The 24,111-nt window shown below is 37.8% G+C and overlaps 1 protein-coding gene across 4 annotated transcripts in view; it reads right to left on the reverse strand.

The window, feature by feature from the left end:
- Window positions 1-24,111, reverse strand: part of MLLT10 (MLLT10 histone lysine methyltransferase DOT1L cofactor) — a 141,514-nt gene that overhangs the window by 45,602 nt on the left and 71,801 nt on the right. For all 4 annotated transcript variants that reach the window (XM_063303534.1, XM_063303533.1, XM_063303535.1 and 1 more), the window contains 2 exons: window positions 8,799-8,894; window positions 3,728-3,983 (listed from right to left, as the gene is read on the reverse strand). In XM_063303534.1, the coding sequence (XP_063159604.1) occupies window positions 3,728-3,983; window positions 8,799-8,894 (352 nt within the window). The remainder of the gene's footprint in view (window positions 1-3,727; window positions 3,984-8,798; window positions 8,895-24,111) is intronic.

The following is a 24,111-nucleotide window of genomic DNA, read 5'->3' on the forward strand; positions in this document are numbered from 1 at the left end:
ATCAGTACAACCAGAGATATGTCGGTATACCATCGGAAGATGAGACCCCCAGGTCGGAAGATGGTCAAAATGCTACTGGGGAGGAACAGAGGATGAGTTCAACTAGCCCCAGACGTGATGACACAGCTAGCTCAAAGCCAAAAGGATGGCTAGCAGCCGACGGTGCTGGTGGTGAACGGCGAATCCGATGTTCTAAGGATCAACACACCACTGGAACCTGGAATGTAAGATCTATGAGCCAGGGCAAATTGGATGTGGTTATTGGTGAGATGTCAAGATTAAAGATAGACATTTTGGGCGTCAGTGAACTGAAATGGACTGGAATGGGCCACTTCACATCGAATGACCACCAGATCTACTACTGTGGACAAGAGGACCACAGAAGAAATGGAGTAGCCTTCATAATTAATAGTAAAGTGGCTAAAGCAGTGCTTGGATACAATCCAACAAACAATAGAATGATCTCAATTCGAATTCAGGGCAAGCCATCTAACATCACAGTGATCCAAATATACGCCCCAACCACAGATGCTGAAGAAGCTGAAGTAGAGCAGTTCTATGAGGATCTGCAGCACCTACTGGACAACACGCCTAAAAGAGATGTTATTTTCATCACGGGAGACTGGAATGCTAAGGTGGGCAGTCAACTGACACCTGGAATTACAGGTAAGCATGGCCTGGGAGAACAAAACGAAGCAGGACATAGGCTGATAGAATTCTGCCAATAGAACTCACTCTGCATAACAAACACTCTCTTCCAGCAACCTAAGAGACGGCTTTCTACATGGACTTCACCAGATGGACAACACCGAAATCAGACTGACTACATCCTTTGCAGCCAAAGGTGGCAGACACCTATACAGTCGGTAAAAACAAAACCTGGAGCTGACTGTAGTTCTGATCACGAACTTCTTCTTGCACAAATTAGGATCAGACTAAAGAGATTAGGGAAGACCCACAGATCAGCTAGATATGAGCTCACTAATGTTCCTAAGGAATATGCAGTGGAGGTGAAGAATAGATTTAAGGGACTGGACTTAGTAGATAGGGTCCCGGAAGAACTATGGACAGAAGTTGGCAGCATTGTTCAGGAGGCGGCAACAAAATACATCCCAAAGAAAGAGAAAACCAAGAAGGCAAAATGGCTGTCTGCTGAGACACTAGAAGTAGCCCAAGAAAGAAGGAAAGCAAAAGGCAACAGTGATAGGGGGAGATATGCCCAATTAAATGCAAAATTCCAGAGGTTAGCCAGAAGAGATAAGGAATTATTTTTAAACAAACAATGCGTGGAAGTGGAAGAAGACAATAGAATAGGAAGGACAAGAGACCTCTTCCAGAAAATTAGAAACATTGGAGGTACATTCCAAGTCAAAATGGGTATGATCAAAACCAAAGATGGCAAGGACCTAACAGAAGAAGAAGAGATCAAGAAAAGGTGGCAAGAATATACAGAAGACCTGTATAGGAAGGATAACAATATCAGGGATAGCTTTGACGGTGTGGTCAGTGAGCTAGAGCCAGACATCCTGAAGAGTGAGGTTGAATGGGCCTTAAGAAGCATTGCTAATAACAAGGCAGCAGGAGACGACGGCATCCCAGCTGAACTGTTCAAAATCTTGCAAGATGATGCTGTCAAGGTAATGCATGCTATATGCCAGCAAATTTGGAAAACACAAGAATGGCCATCAGACTGGAAAAAATCAACTTATATCCCCATACCAAAAAAGGGAAACACTAAAGAATGTTCAAACTATCGAATAGTGGCACTCATTTCACATGCCAGTAAGGTAATGCTCAAGATCCTGCAAGGTAGACTTCAGCAATTCATGGAGCGAGAATTGCCAGATGTACAAGCTGGGTTTAGAAAAGGCAGAGGAACTAGAGACCAAATTGCCAATATCCGCTGGATAATGGAAAAAGCCAGGGAGTTTCAGAAAAACATCTATTTCTGTTTTATTGACTATTCTAAAGCCTTTGACTGTGTGGACCATAACAAATTGTGGCAAGTTCTTAGTGGTATGGGGATACCAAGTCATCTTGTCTGCCTCCTGAAGAATCTGTATAACGACCAAGTAGCAACAGTAAGAACAGACCACGTAACAACGGACTGGTTTAAGATTGGGAAAGGAGTATGGCAGGGCTGTATACTCTTACCCTACCTATTCAACTTGTACGCAGAACACATCATGCGACATGCTGGGATTGAGGAATCCAAGGCTGGAGTTAAAATCACTGGAAGAAACATTAACAATCTCAGTTATGCAGATGATACCACTTTGATGGCTGAAAGCGAAGAGGAACTGAGGAGCCTTATGATGAAGGTGAAAGAAGAAAGTGCAAAAGCTGGCTTGCAGCTAAACCTCAAAAAAAAACCAAGATTATGGCAACCAGCTTGATTGATAACTGGCAAATAGAGGGAGAAAATGTGGAGGCAGTGAAAGACTTTGTATTTCTAGGTGCGAAGATTACTGCCGATGCTGACTGCAGTCAGGAAATCAGAAGGCGCTTAATCCTTGGGAGAAGAGCAATGACAAATCTCGATAAAATAGTTAAGAGCAGAGACATCACACTGACAACAAAGGCCCGCATAGTTAAAGCAATGGTGTTCCCTGTAGTAACATATGGCTGTGAGAGCTGGACCATAAGGAAGGCTGAGAGAAGGAAGACAGATGCTTTGGAGCTGTGGTGTTGGAGAAAAATTCTGAGAGTGCCTTGGACTGCAAGAAGATCAAACCAGTCCATCCTTCAGGAAATAAAGCCAGACTGCTCACTTGAGGGAATGATATTAAAGGCCAAACTGAAATACTTTGGCCACATAATGAGAAGACAGGACACTCTGGAGAAGATGCTGATGCTAGGGAGAGTGGAGGGCAAGAGGAAGAGGGGCCAACCAAGGGCAAGGTGGATGGATGATATTCTAGAGGTGACGGACTCGTCCCTGGGGGAGCTGGGGGTGTTGACGACCGACAGGAAGCTCTGGCGTGGGCTGGTCCATGAAGTCACGAAGAGTCGGAAGCGACTGAATGAATAAACAACATGATTTGAAAATTGCTCTTTGTTGATTACAGACTTACACTTAAATCAAAAGGAAGGAGTAATACTCCAGATTTCAGATAGAATTAACGAATACAAAAATTCATTATATATAATATATTACAGCAAAGATAATAAGAAATAGCATGTTTGTCTTTTTCATCTATAAAATCACTCCAGGAAAACCAAGGAATTCCATTTCTACTGGAAATAATTGTCAGTACTACTGCATATTCAACTAATTTATGAAGAAAACATTCATTCATTCATTCATTCATTCATTGTATTTATTTTCTATCCTGCCTTTATTATTTTTATAAATTATTCAAGGTAGTGAACATACCTAATACTCCTTCCTCCTTCTATTTTCCCCACAACAACATGCAGTATTTTCTTTGATATACTGTTTCCCAAAATATTTTCTCCTGCATAAATTAGCATAAAATACAACTCTTATATTAATAGAGTATAGGTTTTCACAGCTATTTGTTCAGGTAATTACTTCTGGGTAATGCCATGTAAGATACTATGCATGTGCTGACCTTTTGCTGCTGCTAGCTTCTCCAGAGAAGTCCTGAAGCTATTGTATTACACATATATTAAATATGAAAAGTATATTTTATCTAAATTTATAGTTTTAAAGTTATTTACCAATTGGCACTGAAGGAAGTAATAGAGTACCCTTCAATAATACCTTGTTGAAAAGTACAAGCTGCCGACACCGCAGCTCCAGGAGTCCTTCCAGCCCCAGGCTTTCTTCCCCTTTGACCTGAATTATGACCTGCTGACTTCTTCCCTTTGCTCTCTGAACCTCTGGCCTCTGAAACATCTTTGCCACTTGAAGCATGTGCAGAGACTTCCTGGAAATTTGCATTTGTAAAGCGAGCTGTGGTATCTTCCAGCCTCTTCAATGACCCTGTCATAGAGTTGTTGGTAGTGCTTGTGTAAGTCTAACAGTATTGAATTGGGAAAGGGGAAGTTGAGAGAGACAGTTAGACCACAAGGAACTGACACATGGCTTTGCAGCAATCAGTGGCACTGTACATATTAACCTGCCCTTATACTTAAATTAGACTTAATTGGTCTCTCAGCGGTACCTGCAAAACCAGCTCCTACTGAATTACATTCTGAAAACATCTTCTCCAATATTACAATCAATGATGCAAAGCAAAAAGCTTCATTTCCGGTTTTTCCTTTAAGTCACTAACATGTGTTTTTAAGTGCTGTGCCTTAAACCTCTACTATTATTGATTTGCATATTCTGACTAAAGAGAAAGGAAAAGACAAAAAGAATGCCTTATCTTAATTTGAGCAGCAGGGCAGCAAACAAGGTTCATCTCCTTAGCTTTGCAAATAAAGGTGTGTCTAAGATAGGCCAAAAAATCTACCCTGAAAGAGCCATTTAACTTATAAAATAACTCTCTGGCTTAAATCAGAAAATATAGCATTACAAAATACCATCATTATTTACACACTGGCATCTCACAGCACATCTATGAAATTGTATTATCATCTGACATTTAAAAATTAGCATCTGAAATTAACTTTACTCTTTTCTCTTTTGGCAACAATCAAGATGGATTTTTTTTTTTTAAATGAACACTAGTTTTATATATTGTAATGCCTTAAGCAAACACACCAAATTACATGTAATATTAAGCAGATAAAATTTTGCAAATATAGGCAAGGATCTGAAAAGTTCTCTAAAGATGCCTCAAAGTGCTCTGACAGATGGATGAACAGGCTGGAGATGTTCCTTTGCAACTGCTTCCTGTTCAGCAACATCAAATGGAATTGTGTTTTTGTCCTGGCTCTTATCACTTTTTAGAATTTGGCCACTAAGATGCCATTCAGAGACCAAAATGGTTCTTGGTCTTAAAAAAAGCAGCACATCCCTGGGCTAGACTACTGCAATTCTACATGTAGCTCCCCTTAAAGAATATTAGATTTCTATAAAGATTTCTACAGCTAGTCCCAGTTAGAAGGTGACACTGGCATTTGACTTAAAACAATAGCAACTGCAGGGTTTCTTTTTTTAATACGGACTTCTTTGTTTTGGAACTCCCTCTGAAAAGAGATTTCCCTGATACCTACTTTGCCTGAAAAAATAACATACTCCCTTTTAAAGCTATAATTATATAAATCCACTTCTAATTACTGGTGTTATTTCACTATCTTGCTCCATTTTGTACTGTTTTTGTTGAGAATTATCTTGGAAACCATGTGCTTTAAGGTCAGTATATTGATTTATTATAAAATATGATGAAAGGTGAAAGGTCCCCTGTGTAAGCGCTGAGTCATGTCTGACCCTTTGGGGGGATGACACATTCGCGATATTTTCTTGGCAGACTATAGTGGGGTGGTTTGCCATTGCCTTCCCCAGTTGTCACCTTCCCCAGCAAACTGGGTACTCATTTTACCAACCTCGGAAGGATGGAAGGCTGAGTCGACCTGAGCCGGCCACCCGAGAATCCAGCTTCCGCTGGGATCAAACTTGGGTCATGGGGAGAGTTTCGGTTGCAATACTGCTGCCTACCACTCTGCGCCACATGAGGCTACTATAAAATATAGTCTGATATTATTTAATCTGAGTTGTGAAGAAAACTTCTACAGTTGTTTATTAGAAATGACATTCTATTTCATCGTTTTAAAAAAACAAATCCCAATCAATTATGACAAAAATCCATATGAGATAAAAGTGGAAGTTGTAGTGTTCCAGATGTCTGTGGGGTGAGAGATTATTACCTAAAGCCAGATTCATTGTAGCCTTTCTTCAGGTTTTCCTGAAATAACTTAGGATTCTGACATCTTAGGAAATGTTTTCTTCTCCTATGCCTTGAGGAATCAAATCAAACTTCAACACTCTTTTTTCTATCAGGGGTGGGGATTATTTTGTTTTTTATTCAAAACACTTTATCCTATAACATCTATTTTACAATGGAAGAAAAGACTAAGTGTCTTAAATGGTAGTTAAATTAATGTGTTTAATTATTTTCTTTGAAGACATAACTAGCAGGCTGGAATAGCTAATTAAGGTAGGTAGCATATAGAACAAAAAGTAATGGTTAACACTGCCTATGCCTCCATTTCCAACAAACCCTTCACTAGCTACCACTCATAGCAACAGCGGAGTCCCAAAGGTTTTTTTCTCAAAACTGGGGACAAAGGGGGAGAGAGTTAATGTTATTCCATATGACCTTAATCCTGACCACTCACCTCCTAAACATTTACTGACATAAACGTGTTCAAAGAAGTTATACAACTTGCCAGGATCAGCAACTAAGTCTAGATTGGAATATTACACACTTATTCCTCCTACAGTTCAATACTTTTTCCCTGAATTTTTCAGTATTAAACAAATGTTCTAGCAGTTTGTTTTTTTTAAGTGCATTGTTAATTGCCATTCTGGTAATAATAAAAGTATGCACCATCCAAAATTCTTATTTTTTAAAATAATTTTTGCTACTTGGAGTGTGAAATACCAGTTACTACTTTTGGATACAGTGCCATTTATGAACAATTATCCTATTATTATTATTATTATTATTATTATTATTATTATTCCAAGTATGTGTAATACAGTAGAATTTTTGCAACATTCCAAACTGGCAGTTAACTCACCAAATGTCATCAAAACTGAAACTGAAAATAAATACTTAGGATTTTAAGAGGCGACAGTACTGCAAAAAAGGCATGGTGGATAAAAGTGTGAACAACAGAAAATATTCTTATTAACACACAGTGGTTTTATCTATTTCTTATTCTTGTTAACAGATATTGGTTTTATTTCTTTATACCAGGTAAGAGCAGGTTAATCATCTGCACTGGAAATTACTAGAGTGGGAAATATTCTTATGGGGCTTCTATTTATAGACAATATACTACAATATTTTTTAATGTTACCTGCAAAGCCATGAAGTCTAGAAATATTTCTTCAAATAAGTAGAGTTTAAGGTTTTTTAAGTGAGCTTATTATTATTACTGTGATTGATCAAACAGTCAGCCAGATGTTTAGACTGGATTTGGCATTTTTGTCCACCTATCGAGTCCTTCCCAAGGACCTGGGATAGGCAGATGCTGTTTAATAATATTAAAGGTATCGTTGCAGGATGTAAGCTGTTCCAAGTAAAGTTGCCTTTTGCAACTGGATGATGATTATGATGATATTACAGGTCTACAAACTATCTTCTACCTTAATATAGTCTGATATTTCCAATCTGGTAACTGTGGGCTCCAATATACTTAATGATTCCTCCCTCTAAGAATATCTGTAGGCATTCTTATGAAATAAGCATGGTTATATTTCAGTCTTTTCTTTGGAAGTACATCATCCACCACCCCCAGAAAAAGATAAACTGGTTAGGAGAAATCTGCAGAGAGAGGAATTAGAACAATAGCAAGGGGCAATCTTACAAGTTTATTTGCTGGTAAATGGCTGCTTTGTAATTAGCTGTGCCAACCATGCAGTCGTTTTGTGTAAAAGCTTGCGACATGCTTTAAAAGTTTGAAACACACCCACTGACATAAAAAGGTAAGTGACTGTGTTTTCCACAAACCTAAAAAGGCTGTAATAGAAAATATAACACTGCCAATTTAATATAATCCCTTGATATTCTTCCACATACATTCCAACCAGTTAAACACTAAAATAGTTGCTATAGGCAAATAAAAAAAGACATTTTATTATACAAGACTATACTTAAATGCCAAGATTATTACTTACTCTCTCACAAAAGTTTGCACTTAAATATTGGCAGGTGTTTGATTTTCAGTACCCTGCATTTGCAAACATGTAACTAGATTATAAGGTAAAGGTAAAGGTTTCCCTTGACGTAAAGTCCAGTCGAATCCGACTCTAGGGGGCGGTGCTCATCTCCGTTTCTAAGCCTTGGAGCCGGCGTTGTCATAGACACTTCCGGGTCATGTGGCCAGCATGACGACTCGGAACGCCGTTACCTTCCCGCCGAAGCGGTACCAATTAATCTACTCACATTTGCATGTTTTCGAACTGCTTGGTGAGCAGGAGCTGGGACGAGCAACGGGAGCTCACCCCGCCGCGCGGTTTCGAACCGCCGACCTTCCGATCGGCAGCTCAGCGGTTTAACCCGCAGCGCCACCGCGTCCCTCTTAACTAGATTATAGAGACAGTATAATTATTTGTTGAGCAGAGTGAGGAAAAAGGCTGATAAATGATTTTTTTTCTTATAGCAAGGGCACATAACAAACTTACATAAAGGCTTACGGACTTTTTCCTTAGCACTGAAATACTGTGAGAACTTCTGTTTCTTTGTTGCTTGTAACTGAAATTTCTCGGGGATATGGGCAGTGCAAAAAAAGGGGGGGAAGGGGGTTAGGTGCCACATGTAGCACTCAGTCTTATATTAACAAACAGTTATTTACCAGAAAGCTTTAGTTTAATCTCTAAATATAAACTAAAATCAAATTTAATTTTAGTTTAAAGGTGCCTCTGCTTTAGTATTTATTTATAATTTCTATTTTATTTCAATTGTTCTATGCAGCATAGTTCTTTTGTGGAAAGATCCAATAGAGATAAATACATATTTATTCTTGTAACCAATTAACATTTTAAAAATCAAGTTTATTATATCACAAATGTCTATCACAACTATTTAATCAAAAGCTGCATTTATTATCAACAGAGCTCTGTAATAAAGTTTGGTAACTACAGTACAGAAATCTTCATTTCATAAACATCAAGAATGTAGACATCATTTCAACAAAAGATGCAAAAATAATTCACTTACTTTCTCTGTAGTTACAGTGAGAGAAGGAACCAAGGATGGTGAGGAATCTGTTTGCTTCTTATGTTTTTGTTTATGCTTATCCTTTTCTTTGTATTTCTAAAAAAGAATTAAAAGTAAAAGCAACATCAGAGAATTAACTGCTAAAAGACTATTCAAAATGGCATTTTAGTTATTTAAATGTAATTTAACATGAATTCCTGTTCTAATATTAACAGAAAATTTATGATCTATATAAAACAAGCATTTTATTTAATAATATTCAAATCAGGCAACACTATTAATTGCTTGTCTGTGAGATGGGCGGCTATATAAATTTGAAAAATAAGTAAATAAAATTAATGAAGTATTTGGTTCTGAAGTTGGTCCTTTCTCCCCAAGCATGATATTATAAAATAAGTATGTACATTTTTGCTCAGTATCCTAGACAGCTATTATTTGTGATTTCTACTAGTTCCATGCTACTAGTATGCTTAAAGCCTTTGGCCACCTAGCATTGAATTTTATATCCTGCTGGGTTTCAGCTAGCAAAAAACAGTAGGTATGTTGGTTCATCTTCTCCCTTCCCCAGTATTTGTAACCAAGACATGAGGAGAAAGGAAAACAAGGATTCATGCCTTTTTTGCCTTCTCCCACACGATATAGAAAATGAAAGAAAACTTTGCTTCCCCTTCAAAAGCTGTAACATTCAACCCTAGATAACTATGATCAATCTTCATTATGGGCTACTTAAATAATCCAAGCATGTAAGGAATCCATGGTTTTAAATACAGTTAAATAAATCATAATTAAAATAAACCATAGCTCAGAATTGTAAAATTACACTACACTGTAATTAACTAATCTGAAGCAGAGGCATCTGATCTCTTCCTTCACACGTTATTCTCCTAATGCTAAACCACTGTTTAGCATTATATTTGAATGCAGCTAATGACAATTTGATATATCAATGATACCATAACTTTTAACAAGAATTCCATCTCCAGTCATTAAAATAATTTCTATTTACTTTTTTAAATTAACTCCCACAAAAGAGTGAGAAAAAGACATCATAATTTGAATTCAAAGTTGCAGTCATTTTTTCATATAAACTGGACAAATGAAAATTCACAATCTCTTACAAACTGTAACTATCACAAATGGTAACAAAAAAACTTCAGTTTTCAATCACAACAGGTAGATGACTACAAAAGGAACTTCAAGCAATTTGATTCTCCAACAATATTGCTAGATGATTCCAGGCAAAAAACCTGTATTTAGTTTTACACAACTATACCAAGTATAAGTACATATACAAGTTGTATGTGTGTACACACACACACACTTGTTTTAAAAACTCAAAGAATTATTAAATGTTCATAATACAATTTTAGTAATAGCAGCAGCCATAGGCTGTTGAGGAAAACTGTACTACATGGGCTCTGCTTCTTTATTGAGACATAGCTAATTCCTTGGTTTGCCCCCTTTCTGCTGGTCATCTTCATGGGAAAATACAGTTTTAAAATATTACATTTTTCTATTTCATTTTTATTATACTTATATACTTACAAATTTAATTCACTAAAAGTCTGCTAAGTAACAGTATAACTCTGTATGCATTTTTATCAGAATTCAAATGGAACTTAAGATTTCAACCAAGTTCACCAGGCCTTATTTTCAGGCACAGTATTGCAGGTTTAATTTTAAGAAGACTTAATAGCTGCATTGGGTGCCAGTTTGCTTCCGGGTCCAATTCAAGGTGTTGGCTAAAGCCCTACATGGCATGGATCCAGGTTACCTGAGGAACTGCCTCACCCCCGCTACATCGACCTGTCCCACCCGGTCAGGCAGAGGGCATGTTATGGACCCTGTCCATGAGGGATTGCTGACTGGCAGGGTCCAGGAGGGCCTTCTCTGCCGTGGCACCTGCCCTCTGGAACAAGCTACTCCCTGGGGTAAGACAGGCCCCCACTCTCCTGGCCTTCCGGAAGGGGTTTAAAACATGGTTATGCCACCTGGACTGGGATGGGAGGGGCGACAGCTATTCATGGGGGTGGTTGGCCCCATGAGGGTGCCAGGATAAGATCTCATTTCCCATTCTGAATTTTGAATTTTATATGCAATGTTTATATTTGTATTTATATGCTTTTATATTTATTTTTATTCCTGGTAAGCCAACCAAAGTCGTGTACGAGATGGACGGCAGAGAAACTTAATAAATAAATAATTAAGTTACAGTCTAAAAACATGTACTGTGAAAAATAACTAGTAAAGGGTCAATGAATAAATAACATTTTCATAAGTATAATTAATAATATATTCCCTCCAACATCTCCTCTTCTTCTTTCCAGCAGCAAATTTCCCCCATCCCCCTGAACATGGCTGATGTTATTTATCAGAATGCTCTATAAGAGCTAAAAATCTTCCTTAAAGATAACTTTATCAGAATCAAACCATATTTAAATAGGTGCCAATTCTAGCATTAATGCATTATATGTTTCACCACCTGTCTTGCAAATGATAACCAATTATTTAAAATTAATGTCCAAAAATAATGCTGTAACTAGTAGATGCCTGGAGACAGATAGACAGACCTTCCTTCCTTCCTTCCCTCCCTCCCTCCCTCCCAACTCTACACAGCAATGCTGGGCAGCTCACAGTTAACAGTGAAGACAAAAACCTGAAGAATCCAGACAATCATATCCCATATTAAAACACACACACACACACACCACTGACAGGCCTCCACCGCCTACTCTAAGGCTTGGGAGATCAGCCAAGTTTTTAAAGACTTCCAGAATATCATCAGGATGGGAGGTACATGGCTCTCTCTGGCATACTGCTAAATTCAGTAGGGCTTATTTCTGAGTAGACACGGAAAAACGTGTTATGTTTTATTCTGTAATAATATAGATTCAGTTAGTATAACATGATGAAAACTTTCCTCCAATACATTTCTATGTGTCATTTCAGAACTTTTGGCGAGACAAACCCATTGCCAGAGAGGGAAACTGATGAAGCTGCTCTCAATTGAAACTACTTCTAGAGTTCCAGAATACCCTCCATCATCCCAGCCTGGATTTATCATTTTTCTGGATGGGTGGGCATTCTTACAGAGCACTGCACTGCAACTATCTACCATTTCTATTTTCTAATAATGCCTAAATGATACATGCAGCATTCTTGGGAATAAAGGTGATGCTAGAAATCTGGTGCAGCTAAATCTGACAGATGCAAAGACAGCTGTCTGAGGGGATATTGGTCATCACTAGTACCATACTGCAATAAGAATGCAAGATGATTTTTCTCGGTGGCTAGCCTTTCTTTCTCTTACTCATGAATTAAATTTATATACTGCTATATCTTGCCATTTTTGACGATTAACAACAATCACTTTCTCTTGTATGACTCATAATCTTCTGGTTGCATTTTCCATGTAAGTACTTGAGAAGGTGATATATGGAAAATGTAGGAGGAAAATTATGCGAATACCTAGTTGAATGCTGAAGTATAAAACACAATAAATTGCACAATTATTTTCACAATTAGAAAAATAAAAGGAACAAATCACGTTCAAATGAGTATGTATGGTAATCTTTTCCACTCATATTGAAATTATTCAGTCTCAAAAACAGGATATATAAATATCTGTAGCTCTTCCAAATATAGCTCAAAATGCTAGTCAAGCAAAATCAATTTCCTTCCTTCAAAGACCATCCATCAGATTTCTTGACTCCAAGAGCCTTTAACCTTTTTCCACCATGGAAAGCTCTGCTTGCATGACTTACTGTTGACTTCTATGATGATTTATGGACGGATTACACAGCAAAAACTACAGGTGGGAAGGGATATGTATATTTATTTCTCATCGCTGCTCCCAGAATTTTTCTCCAAACATCCTATCCTCTAACAGAGGATGCCTGGGACTTAGAAGCCTGCAGTTAAGCACTGTATAGGCACACTTTTTCTAAGAAATTAACTAAGCACTACCCCATACTTAAATGTCAGTGCCAGTTTTTCACCAATTTGTTGCCCTGCTAGGAAAGAAAGCTGACATTCCCAGAAAGATGTGCGTACCCATCAAGTACAATGATCAATTAAGATTGTTCCATTCCACAAATGCATCAAACACAGCGTTGTTGCTATAACTAATAATAGCAACTATAACTAATAATACCGTGAACACTCAAAAACAATCAAAATGTATAATTTAACTACACATTTTCTGGCTGTTAAAGCATTTACTAGAATAGTAGCAGTACTGAAATAATCAGGCAAAGGATGCATAAGAGAACTATCCATGACATCTGGAAGTACTTATCCCATTCACATAACCATGAGGAAAGGGGTAGTAATAGTCCAACATAAATTGGCATGGAATCTTCCAGGGTTAAGCAGCTGCAGCCATCAATAGTTCTGTTCTTCTCCTGGAATAACATCATACTACACATCCATGTCAAGAAAGCTTTACTAGAACAACTCACTGAGATGTATAGACATTGCAAAGTATCCAACTAGTCATAACCGCACTGAAAACAAGTGCCGTCTTGCTTTGGATACCCAGGACTCTCACCAGAGTCCAGAGAGGTCCAGAAAGCATCATAACTTTCCGAACACACCTTGTCATGTCCTTGGTTAAAGAAGTCATCCTCAGAGGAGTGGAACCAGGAAGTGGAAATCAGCAAGTCTTAAGAGTCCTGACCCTAACAACAATGGTAAGGTAATATGACGTCCTTGTAATTCATGACTTTGGCCCTTGTAATTCAAACCTTGAACCGAAGTCTGATAAACACAACCCATGGGAATACTGCAATTGTCTTGTGGAGTTAGAGAGCAGGAAGGCACAGAGCTACTTGGCTCCACAAAGAAACATCTGGCGCAGAGAAGTTTACATGGGAGCAGCCTGGAACTAGAAATAAGGATTGATCAGTGCCAGCTGTACTCATGTGGAGAGTTTCCTGAATTTAAGGTCTCATCTGAATGCAGTCTTGTGTTGAAACAACTCTCCATTACAGCCACACCTTGTATTTTAGTTTAAATAATGTAAATTCAGTATTTAGCTCTTGCTGTAAAGTTTTCTTGGAAACCACAATCTTGCCTAATGCTGACGACAAACAGCACCTTGCCCTGTGAACTCAAACTACTGGTTGGAACTCTGTTCCCTTTGAACTCAGAGTGTATTTATGACTATGCCTTTGCCTATTGGATTTATGATCCTTAAATTACTAGTTAAATGACTGCAGCCTGAAGGGTCCAAAAGACATCTGAACCATGAATAAGCTCTGTCTCAGCCTGAAGAACCATGTAGTACAAGCACGTACAGTTGTGGTACTCTGGGTCATGTTCTCAATACCCCAGATAAGGATAACTTAAGTTCCAGACTACTATAACTTTAAGGACGTGCATAGCACATAATGATATCCTGCCTCTGGGGAAATCTCTAAAGCAACTTACGTGTATCATCCCAACTGTCCACTTGCACCACCAAAAGATCACTCTGTTATTGGACATACACCTGTATCCTTTTCCCATAGCCAACAGAAACATGTTTGCAGCATTCAAGGAGCTTAGTTCAGTGGTTCATGGGAAAGTTCATTTTCTCTTCAGGAAAGTGGCTATGAAACCAGAGTTAGCAAGGCAGCATTACTACATGGAATGAATGAGAGGAGCAGGAGACTGCAGCTTGAGTTCCATTTCTTCCATGGAGTCAGTACTCTCTGTAATGAACTTATTTAGCTTTCCATATTCGAGCTGACAGCTGGAAAACATTACCCTACTAGATTTTTATGGAGTTTGGTTGAGCAGGTATGTTATTTCTAGGATGCTCCAAGAATGATATGTAAACCTGATTGGGGAGTTGGAAGCGATGTTGTTATTCTTAGGTTTTTCTCTATTTCTGAATTGTAAATACCTGTTTTGGTTCTCTTAACTTTAGTGAGATTGTTACTGGATCTCTTTTTTCTATTCTGGAGAAAAGTGTCATTTAATAACCATTCCTTCCTCTTCTATTCTCTCATTGCAAAGCCCTCCAATCTTTGGATGAACTGTGACAGTTTGCTTTCCAGTTGATATAACCAATGAACCAGAAATATCCATTCCTGTATGTAACCAATATTATAATTGCACTGTTACTATATCAAGCTTCTCTAAAGCACTCATTACATGCCAGAAAGACTAGCTACAGGATTTAAGCAGAGGCTAGCAAAACAGGAACATCTGAGATTAAGGTTGGTTAGAAAGTCTGTGTTTAATTTCCCATTTTCCTCTGAATTCAACTACATCTCCACTTTGGAGACATGAAGTACATCAGATCAAATAACTATTTCATAGAATCATAGAACCGGAGGGGGCCATAGAGATAATCTAGTCCAACCTCCTATCAGTACAGAATCCACTAGAGCATCTCTGAAGGGTAACCATCTAGCCTGCCTTGAAGCCTTGTAGCGAAGGAATTCACAATTTCATATGGCGGCCTGTTCCACAGGCTGGCAGCTCATAAGTGTCAAGAAGCTCCCTCGACATGAAACCTGAACCTACTTCATTGTAGCTTTAATGCACTGCTTCTCTTCCTTCCCTCAGGCCAACAGAGAGTAAGTCCACTCCCTCTTTTATGTGACAGCCCTTCAGATATTTCCCCTTCATTTATTCATAAGCTAAACATAACCAGATCTTTCCTATTAATGCACCCCAAGATAGCCTTTGTCTTTTTAACAGTCAAGCTGCTGACTCACATTTAACTTACAGTTGACAAGGACACCCTGATCCTTCTGCAAACTTGATAGGCATCCCTTGATCCAATACTGATGTTGAAAAGCACAAGGCCCAGGACAGACCCCTGTGCGCTCTACTACATACTTTCCTCCAAGCTGAAATGGAGCCATTAATGAGCACTCTTTGGCTGTTGTTATTCAGCCAATTTTGAATCCATCTAACATTGCTATCACATTTTACCTTTTTATTAAGATTTCCATGAGAATATCCATCAAAGACTTGTTGAGATCCAGATATACTATATCTGCAGCATTCCTCTGATCTATTACACTAGTAACTCTACCAGAGAGCAAGTGACACTATTCACTCTATTTCTATGTTTGTGTTTCTAGTAGAGCTTTTTTCCCTTTAATAACTTTAGAGAAGTGGGATAACTCTGTCAGTAAACTAAAAAATATTGTAAAATATTGTTATCACAACTAATCATATAGGTATAACAATTTGTAACATGCAGTCCCCTGCACTCCTTTCAACAATCCCAACTTCTGCTCAGTAAAAGGAGAGGGTAATTCATAGGAAGAACCTAGCTTGCCACTGGTGGAGGAAAAGCGTTGAGTAACTGATTCAGTTATGGAATCTGAGAAACGTGCTCCGGTCAGGGCTAAATTGTGGCTTGAGAATGTATACCACAGAGAATATTGTATCATTACTGTGCTTCAAAGCATTAATTTGTCTAGCTGTCAGTAATCCTTTCATATATGCACCTTTTAGAAGCATCGTCCAAGTTATGCAGATTCTCTCAGGATTGACTCTGTGCAAGAGCAGATTGGTCTCTTGGATGCTTATGGAGCCCATACCAAAACAGTGCTCCCCTCCCCTCCCCTCCCCTCCAGGCACTGAAGATGTTGCCTAGTCTGGCAATGAAACACCTGCAAGAAAACAACAAGGCTCAGAGAGCACCAAGGACTCCACATTCCCCTCTATCCATCCCATCAATGAACTTCTGAAAAAAATGACTGAGTCCAATACATTCACTTCATCTGAGAACTTCCCAGGCACTTGCTTCTTTCTAAGCTCTTTAGCCTCAGTTGGAATCAAAACATTGCCATTTGCATGGAGACCTGACCTCATGAAATAACTTCTAGGTGTCCCAAAACAGAGTGCACAGACAAGTATGTACTAGTACATGGTAGGGACTCTTGCAAAATTACAGTCTACGTATATTTCCCTACGTTGCTGGTAGTTTGGGTAGGGTTACTATTGTTGTGTACCTCAGAACATCCATGTCTGGAGCCAGGGCCTTGGTTGCCAAGAAGAGCTACCTGAAGTTCTGGAAGGAAGTGATATCTGCTTTCATGGTAACTGCTCAACTGCTTGGGCCAAAACACTTCCACTTCCCTGGCAGAAGAATCTTGCTTTCTATAATGCAACTACTTTCTAGCTGGTTAACTGCTAATTTGCTGTAGAAAAGTATAAATTCAAAACTTCCATTTTTTCCCCAAGCTTATAATCTTCTCTATACAGTAGGGGATGGTATGTTAGAAACTCTATAGTGTGTCTCTTCAGATATCCATGATAGGACAACATCATTCCTGGATGCATTTCAAAATTCCTGCTGATCACTGCGCCATGGAGACCCTCCCCCATACCTCTTTCAGTCCAGAATTTGACCTGTGTAACCTCCTGGATATCTGTTGAGTGTTCTCAGGCACAGACACCTGGGAAGCAGATGACAGAAAGCCCTGGATGTATTGGTCAGGTATGATGGGTGCCAGGGAAAAAACAGTTTTCAACATACAACAGAAATTAGAATGGAACCTCTGGGAAATAAACTTTGCAATAGGCAATTGCTTAAACTTTTTAAATTCTTCCCAAGGAAGATTGGGACACCTTTAGTAATGGGAATGGAAGTTTGGAGTGACAAAACCTACCAACAGGCAATACATATTTTGCAGTCAAGAGCTTGTGTTTCCAAAAAGATTCCCAAAATTGTACAGTACTGTGAGGGGACAAATTGACAAGAAAACCTCACATTCCAAGACATTTATATGTCTCTATAATTTCTAGGCAGATGGTAACATGTTCTTTTGAATGTGCAGTTTTGCTGGGAAGCTCAAATAACATTTAGCTAGACACTAAATGTGTTGGGATGGAGAGTTATTCAAGGAATAGTTGCCAGGACAGGCCTTTTACGCAGATGGAAGCAGGCAAAGTGCTAATAAAAGCAAGATTCGGAACATTTTAATTTTCTAGCCACTCTTGCCCTATACTGTGCGGATGATTTGGGTAGAGGTAACTAGAGATAACTCAGTTTCGCATTTGAATGTAATTACAAGCCATAGTTTAAAATAACCTAAAATATATAAGCAAACAACAAGCCACAGCTTCCAACTGTTGGAAAGCAAACACTGTTTGCCTCTATGAATAAGTTCTTTAGAACAGATAGTTTTGCACAGTATCGCAGCACAACAAAAGGAATCCATTAATATTAGTTTATTTCTTTTGATCAAGGATACATATAATTTAAAAGCAACAGAAACTATTGTGTTCAAGAAATGAAACTCCATCAGCATAAATTTTATAAATATTATTTTAAAAAACTCTATTATTCACCTGTGAAATTTATTTTATTTATTTATTAAATTTATATAGCTGCCCATCTCACGAGAAGTGACTCTGGGTGGCATACAATAATCAAATAAAAACAATACATGTATAAAAACAAGCAATTAAAACTATAAAAATAAAGATTAATTAAAACTGAAATATATACAAACCCCAGAGAGAGAAAGAATGAGTATATCTACCACAATAGTGGAGCATCTAGACGTATCTCCAGTTCCCTGGGACCCCCAGGCCTGGTGACATAACCAGGTCTTGAGGGACTTCTGGAACATCAAAAGGGGTGGAGCTAACCTAATGTTGGGAGGAGAATGTTCTATAAGGCAGGCACCACGGCAGAGAAGGCCCACTGCCTGGGACCCACCAAATGTAGGCAGATGGTATCCACAGCATGCCCTCTCTGCCAGATCTAATGGGGCAGGCTGATATAATCGGGGAGAGGTGGTCCCTCAGATAACCCGGTCCCATGCCATGAAGGGCTTTAAAGGTCCTAGGAACACAGGGAACACTAGGAACGTGTTCTGCATCAGCTGAAACTTCCGAATACTCTTAAAGGGCAGCCCCATGTAGAGTACATTACAACAGTCCAAACTGGAGGTGACTAGGACATGAGTGACTGTGAAATGCTTTTAAAATTGTGAATACAAACATTGGAAACAGCATATGAGAATGTATACTGTTTTATCTTTTTTTAAATTTTATTTATTTTATATCCCGCCTTTATTATTTTTATAAATAACTCAAGGCAGCGAACATACCAAATATTCCTTCCTCCTCCTATTTACAGTTAAAGAGAAAATAACTTATTCAGAATTTTCAGTGCTTTAGATTCAGTTTCTTTAGTGGCTAAGAATTTCCACAGATAAATATCATCAATATATAAACTAGCCCAATACAATAACCATAGAATTACTATATATATTAAAGGAGACTGTAATCTTCATTATAAATAAAAATACACAGAATATTAACTTCAGATATTATAAATATAGAAGGTGGCGAGGAAACACAGCTATGGTCATTTTCAAAACAAAACGTTCATACAGAGGATATATAATAATCCCTTCACAAACTTTGAATTTCTAGAAGTTACAATACAAAATAGAGATGTGAATGCCTCAAAAAGAATTTAGAAGAAATGCTTTGGAACTTGCAAGAGCACACCAGTTCTCTACTATTCATTAAAATAGTCCCCCTTTTTTTTTTTACTTCCACTCAAGCTAAGAAAAGGTGAAACTGCTTTAAAAAGTCAGAGCATTTCTTCTGAATTAATTTTCAAAGTGTACACCCAACAAACATGTAGCTTCTTTACTAAATTATTCTGCTTGTATTTTACAAGTTCCTAGGATAAGAAAATTTAAATGATTTTTCTTTCAATTGATAAAGAATTATTGTAAATTGGTTCAGAAATTCTGTTCAATTATTCCCACATCATAATTTGGCGACTGAGCATGTCTTACATTTGGATGTTCTTCTTTCATTCCTTTCTTTCTCCATTCAAATTTTTTGTCCGTTTGGTGGTTAGTAATAACTACATTTAGTATAATATGAACCAATATATCGTAATGCTAACTACTGTCTGCTCTCAAGCCAAAAGACTGAGTATCAGTTTCAACTTCTCATCTGAGGACAAACTACAGTTAACTTCAAGTACAATTATACTGGTTTGGAGAGAACATCCGAATCAGTTATTGCTAACCAGCAAAAAGAAAAGAACTTATGGTCAACAGCCATCAGAACTGAAACAGTCATGTTATTTGTTATAAAAGCAAGAATGACAAATTTATGCAAACATATTTTTGTGGCTTATCTTATACTAACATAAAATCAAGACTTCAAGAACAGATATACTGGATATAAATTTGAAGAAAGTAGGTCAATAGCCTTATAAGCAGGCTATAGCAGTGAAGGTACACTCACGACTAGCATGACCGATGTAATAGGTGATTTAACCAGAAGATTCTTAAAGCTAAAACAAGCAGTCAATGGAAATAGATAAACTGAATCTTGTGAGTATTCCCTATCCAAGCACAATGTTCCTTTTGCAGCAAAACCATCAATACTTTGTTAGAAATAGTCCTATCTACTATTTATAATTAGCAATATAATATGCAAGTGATTACTTTTAGCACTACAATTAGCCATTTGCCTGAAATCACTAACTACTGAGCCCTAAGTTAATACACCCAATTGCAAACCATGAGCATTATGCATACAACTGTCATTATTCTAGCCTTGAGAATTTAAAGATGCAGCTAATTTATACAAGTGACTTACATAGTTCAGCTCTTAAGAAATGTAGCATTTGCCACAGAATAAATAGCTTGAGAAAAACAGACAAAAAGGTCAACATCAGGCTAAGTCCGTAATTTCTTTTAAATTTCTATATTCTCTTTAAATAAGATCATATATGAAGTGCAATATATGACAGTGTATTCCTAATAAAGAAGCAGCATGGCAATCACGATACTGCAACTTCACTCTCTTCTATACAAAGGTAGCAGCAGAAAGTCCTACCATAAGAGAAAGCTAGTCAGGATCAATCCCCCCAAGTATTTCCCTTGGACTGGGGAGGGAGAGGGAGGAGTGATGGCAGGAAGAAAAAGTATAAAGATAAAGCCTTTGCCAGCTATTTTTTTCTATAACTTCCTCTCTCCAAAACTGTTCCATGCAAAATTGCACAAATGTTACCAACTGAACTAAAGCTTAAGCCATATAACCCATAACTTCACACTAAGCACAAATGCAGATTTCAATCTTAATTATACATTAATCTGAAATTGTTATTAGTGGTTCAAAAATCTTAACTAACCACAGAACAGCCCACTTGATGTGTGCTTGGAAGGACCATTTTTTAAACATGTTTTATTTTGGATATATTTGGATGAAGTATATTATGTGACTCGAAGACCACTACAAAAGATAAACTAAAGGTCACTTAACTGAGCTGAGTACAATGAACATAACTGACCCACTGTTAGATTGTGGCAAAGGAAGACAGACTTTCTTCCCAAAACATTACAATGATAATAATGTAATGTATTGAAATTTTTTAAGTATCTATAGTCATTCATTCATTTATTCATAGATCATCCATTTCCACAAAGAACTCAAGATGGTTTACAACAAGCATAGTAGCAATCATTAAAAACAACCATCAATGATTCCACATTGCAGATCTTTCAACTTCAATACCTGCTGTCCCACTGCAGCTACCTCATAACTCCAGTAGAAGACAGAAGTTGGAAGCAGCCATGTCTCATAGTCAAAGGACAGACTGCTATTCTGTAGTTCAATCAGCATGTCAGCAAAGTTACCATGAAATTCAATCTATGTGTTTCCTCAGAAGGTCCTGCAATCCTTTACAATAAACACAGGGCAGCCTATCTAATTATCTTCAGAGTCTGACAACTCATATGCAGTCTCAAAAAGTTTATCTACTACAGGTAGCCCTTGCTTGATGACCATTCGTTTAGCAATGGTTCAGGCTTACAATGGCGCTAAACCCCAACTTGTGACCGGTCCTCGCACTTACAACCATTGCAACATCCCATAGTCATGTGATCCCCATTTTCTACCTTCCCAGCTGGCTTCCAGCAAGCAAAATCAGTGGGCAACCGCATGATTCACTTAACAACCACATGCTTCACTTAACAGCCACCGCAAAAATGGTTGTAAAATTGGGTTGGATTCATTTTAATGACTGCATTGCTTAGCAACCAAAATTCCGGTCCCTTGTGGTCATTAAGTGAAGACTACCTGTACAATAATTAAAGAATCCAGTAATAATCCACTCATTAAGGTTAATGTAATTCTTAAACCACTGGCACCCAACTAGTTTCTGAAGCATGCATATCCCTATGAAATAATTCAGTGACTTTCAGTTACTATGTTTGACTCACTGAAATGTCAAATTCAAGCTTAACAGATTACTGTAGTAATTGAAATATAATTTAAAGAACAATGGATGTTTAACTGAAAATATGCATTTTGTATATTACCTCACCAAGGTATTTTGTCATTCATTTCATGTACACCTAGCAGACTGGCCCAGAACTCTTGTTATGTGATGACTTTGTATATTACTGAACCCACAGTTTGCAGGGTTCCTTATAACCCATGGCACTTTAAGAGCTATTTCACAACATAGAATTTTTATCGAAATAATATTGGCTTGGATCCTGTTGTCCACACCTGACTATTCCAAGGATCTGTCATCTATTCTTTTCACCAATAATTGCATTTTCTCTGGATTGATCTGTTGGAAAATGGGTGGCAAAGGTTTGAAGCAAGAATCAAGTCTGGTCAGGGCCAAAAGTGGATTGGAACATCCATTCTGTCTTACTTTTTCTCTCTCAGCAAAGCAGTAATGGTACCTCAAACTATTAAGGACAAGCATCCGCTAAACAATGCCTCTGCAGAACACTGGAGTTACCCACCAATAATTATACTGAGATTAGAAAAATATCCAAATAAAAACATTTCTTCTCCTAGAAAGCTAGCTAATTAATATATACAGTGATGCTTAAAAGTTTGTGAACCCATTGAATTTCCAATATTTCTACATAAATATAACCTAAAACATGATCTGTTCTCCACACAAGCCCTAAAACTAGTTAAAGACAACCGAATTAAATAAATGAGTCAAAAACATTATACTTCTTCATTGATTTATTGAGGAAAATTACCCAAAGCTACATACAGGTTGTCCTCACTTAACAACCATTTGTTTAACAACGGCCCAAAGTTATTACAGCCTCGGAAAAAAGTGCTTTACGACCTGTACTCACACTTATAACTGTCACAAAATGTCGCACTACCCCCAAGTCACATGATCGCAATTCAGGCACTTGGTAGCCAGCTCGCACTTACAACCAGTTGCAGATTCACGCAACATCCATCGCAAAAATGGTTGAAAAATTGGGTCCAGTCATGTGGTGACTCACTTAATGGCTCTACCACTTATCAACCAGTCTTCCAGTCCCAATTGTGGTTGTTAAGTGAGGACTACCAATATTCATCCAACCAATGGTTCACTATACCAAAGAAACATACAGACTGAAGCTATTAGTTTCCAAAAGTCTTGGGTGTGACATTGTCCAGTCCTTTAACTATCACAGTTATTTCTGATTTTCACAATTTTTAATTAAATTCAATCAAGGTATTTGAACACATAAATATAATTGTATAACCTTTTTTTTGTTTTGTTTTTAAGGAAAAAGCTGTCAGTTTTAAAAACTTAGTTTTTATGCTATAAACATTCTAAACACTTAAAGTAAGTTCAAATAATATTTTTCACAACTGAGATGTAATAAAACATTTAAGTGGGATAACATCCTCTAAGTTTCAGGCAAAAACCCATCATATTTCCTCTGCCCCAATTTCCCTCCAACCCAAAGTTCAATATTTTGTAATTATTAAGCACTGTTAATAATCTTTGGCTCTTTTTAACATCCAACCTCCAGGCTTTCCCCCCACTAACCTTTTTTGTTTGGCTGCAAACCACAAGGTTCCCTTTCAAAGGAGCCAATATGTATCTGGTGCATGGAAGCTATTTTGGCTATATAACAGCAGTCTAAGAATGAATCTGCAATAAATATATAATCCTAAAGCTATTATGCTTACTAACAGAAACAAAACTTTTAATTAAATAGTATCTAAATTTACAAACTTAAGAACTGCAATAAATACCATGTATCATGTCGCACAGAGAAAAAAAACTCCAAGAGCCATCATCGCCCCAGAGCAGGACCACCTTTCCGGCATGGAGGCAGTATTTCTAAAGTCATACAATGATGTTAGTTGGTGGTCTGCTCTTCCCCCCACCTTTGGTGGGCTTGGTAGAATTTCTGCTGAAAAACAGATGTGTTAGAGTGCCTTGCAGAGGCTTAATCAAACTGGGGGTCCTCTAGAGCAACAAACTGGGGACTGAGGTGCACATAGTCCATAGGTTACACCTATCCTAGAACCATTAATAGCTAACACTCTTACAGGTAGTACTCAC

This window comes from Candoia aspera, chromosome 4 (assembly GCF_035149785.1).
Source record: "Candoia aspera isolate rCanAsp1 chromosome 4, rCanAsp1.hap2, whole genome shotgun sequence".
Classification (NCBI taxonomy): domain Eukaryota; kingdom Metazoa; phylum Chordata; class Lepidosauria; order Squamata; family Boidae; genus Candoia; species Candoia aspera.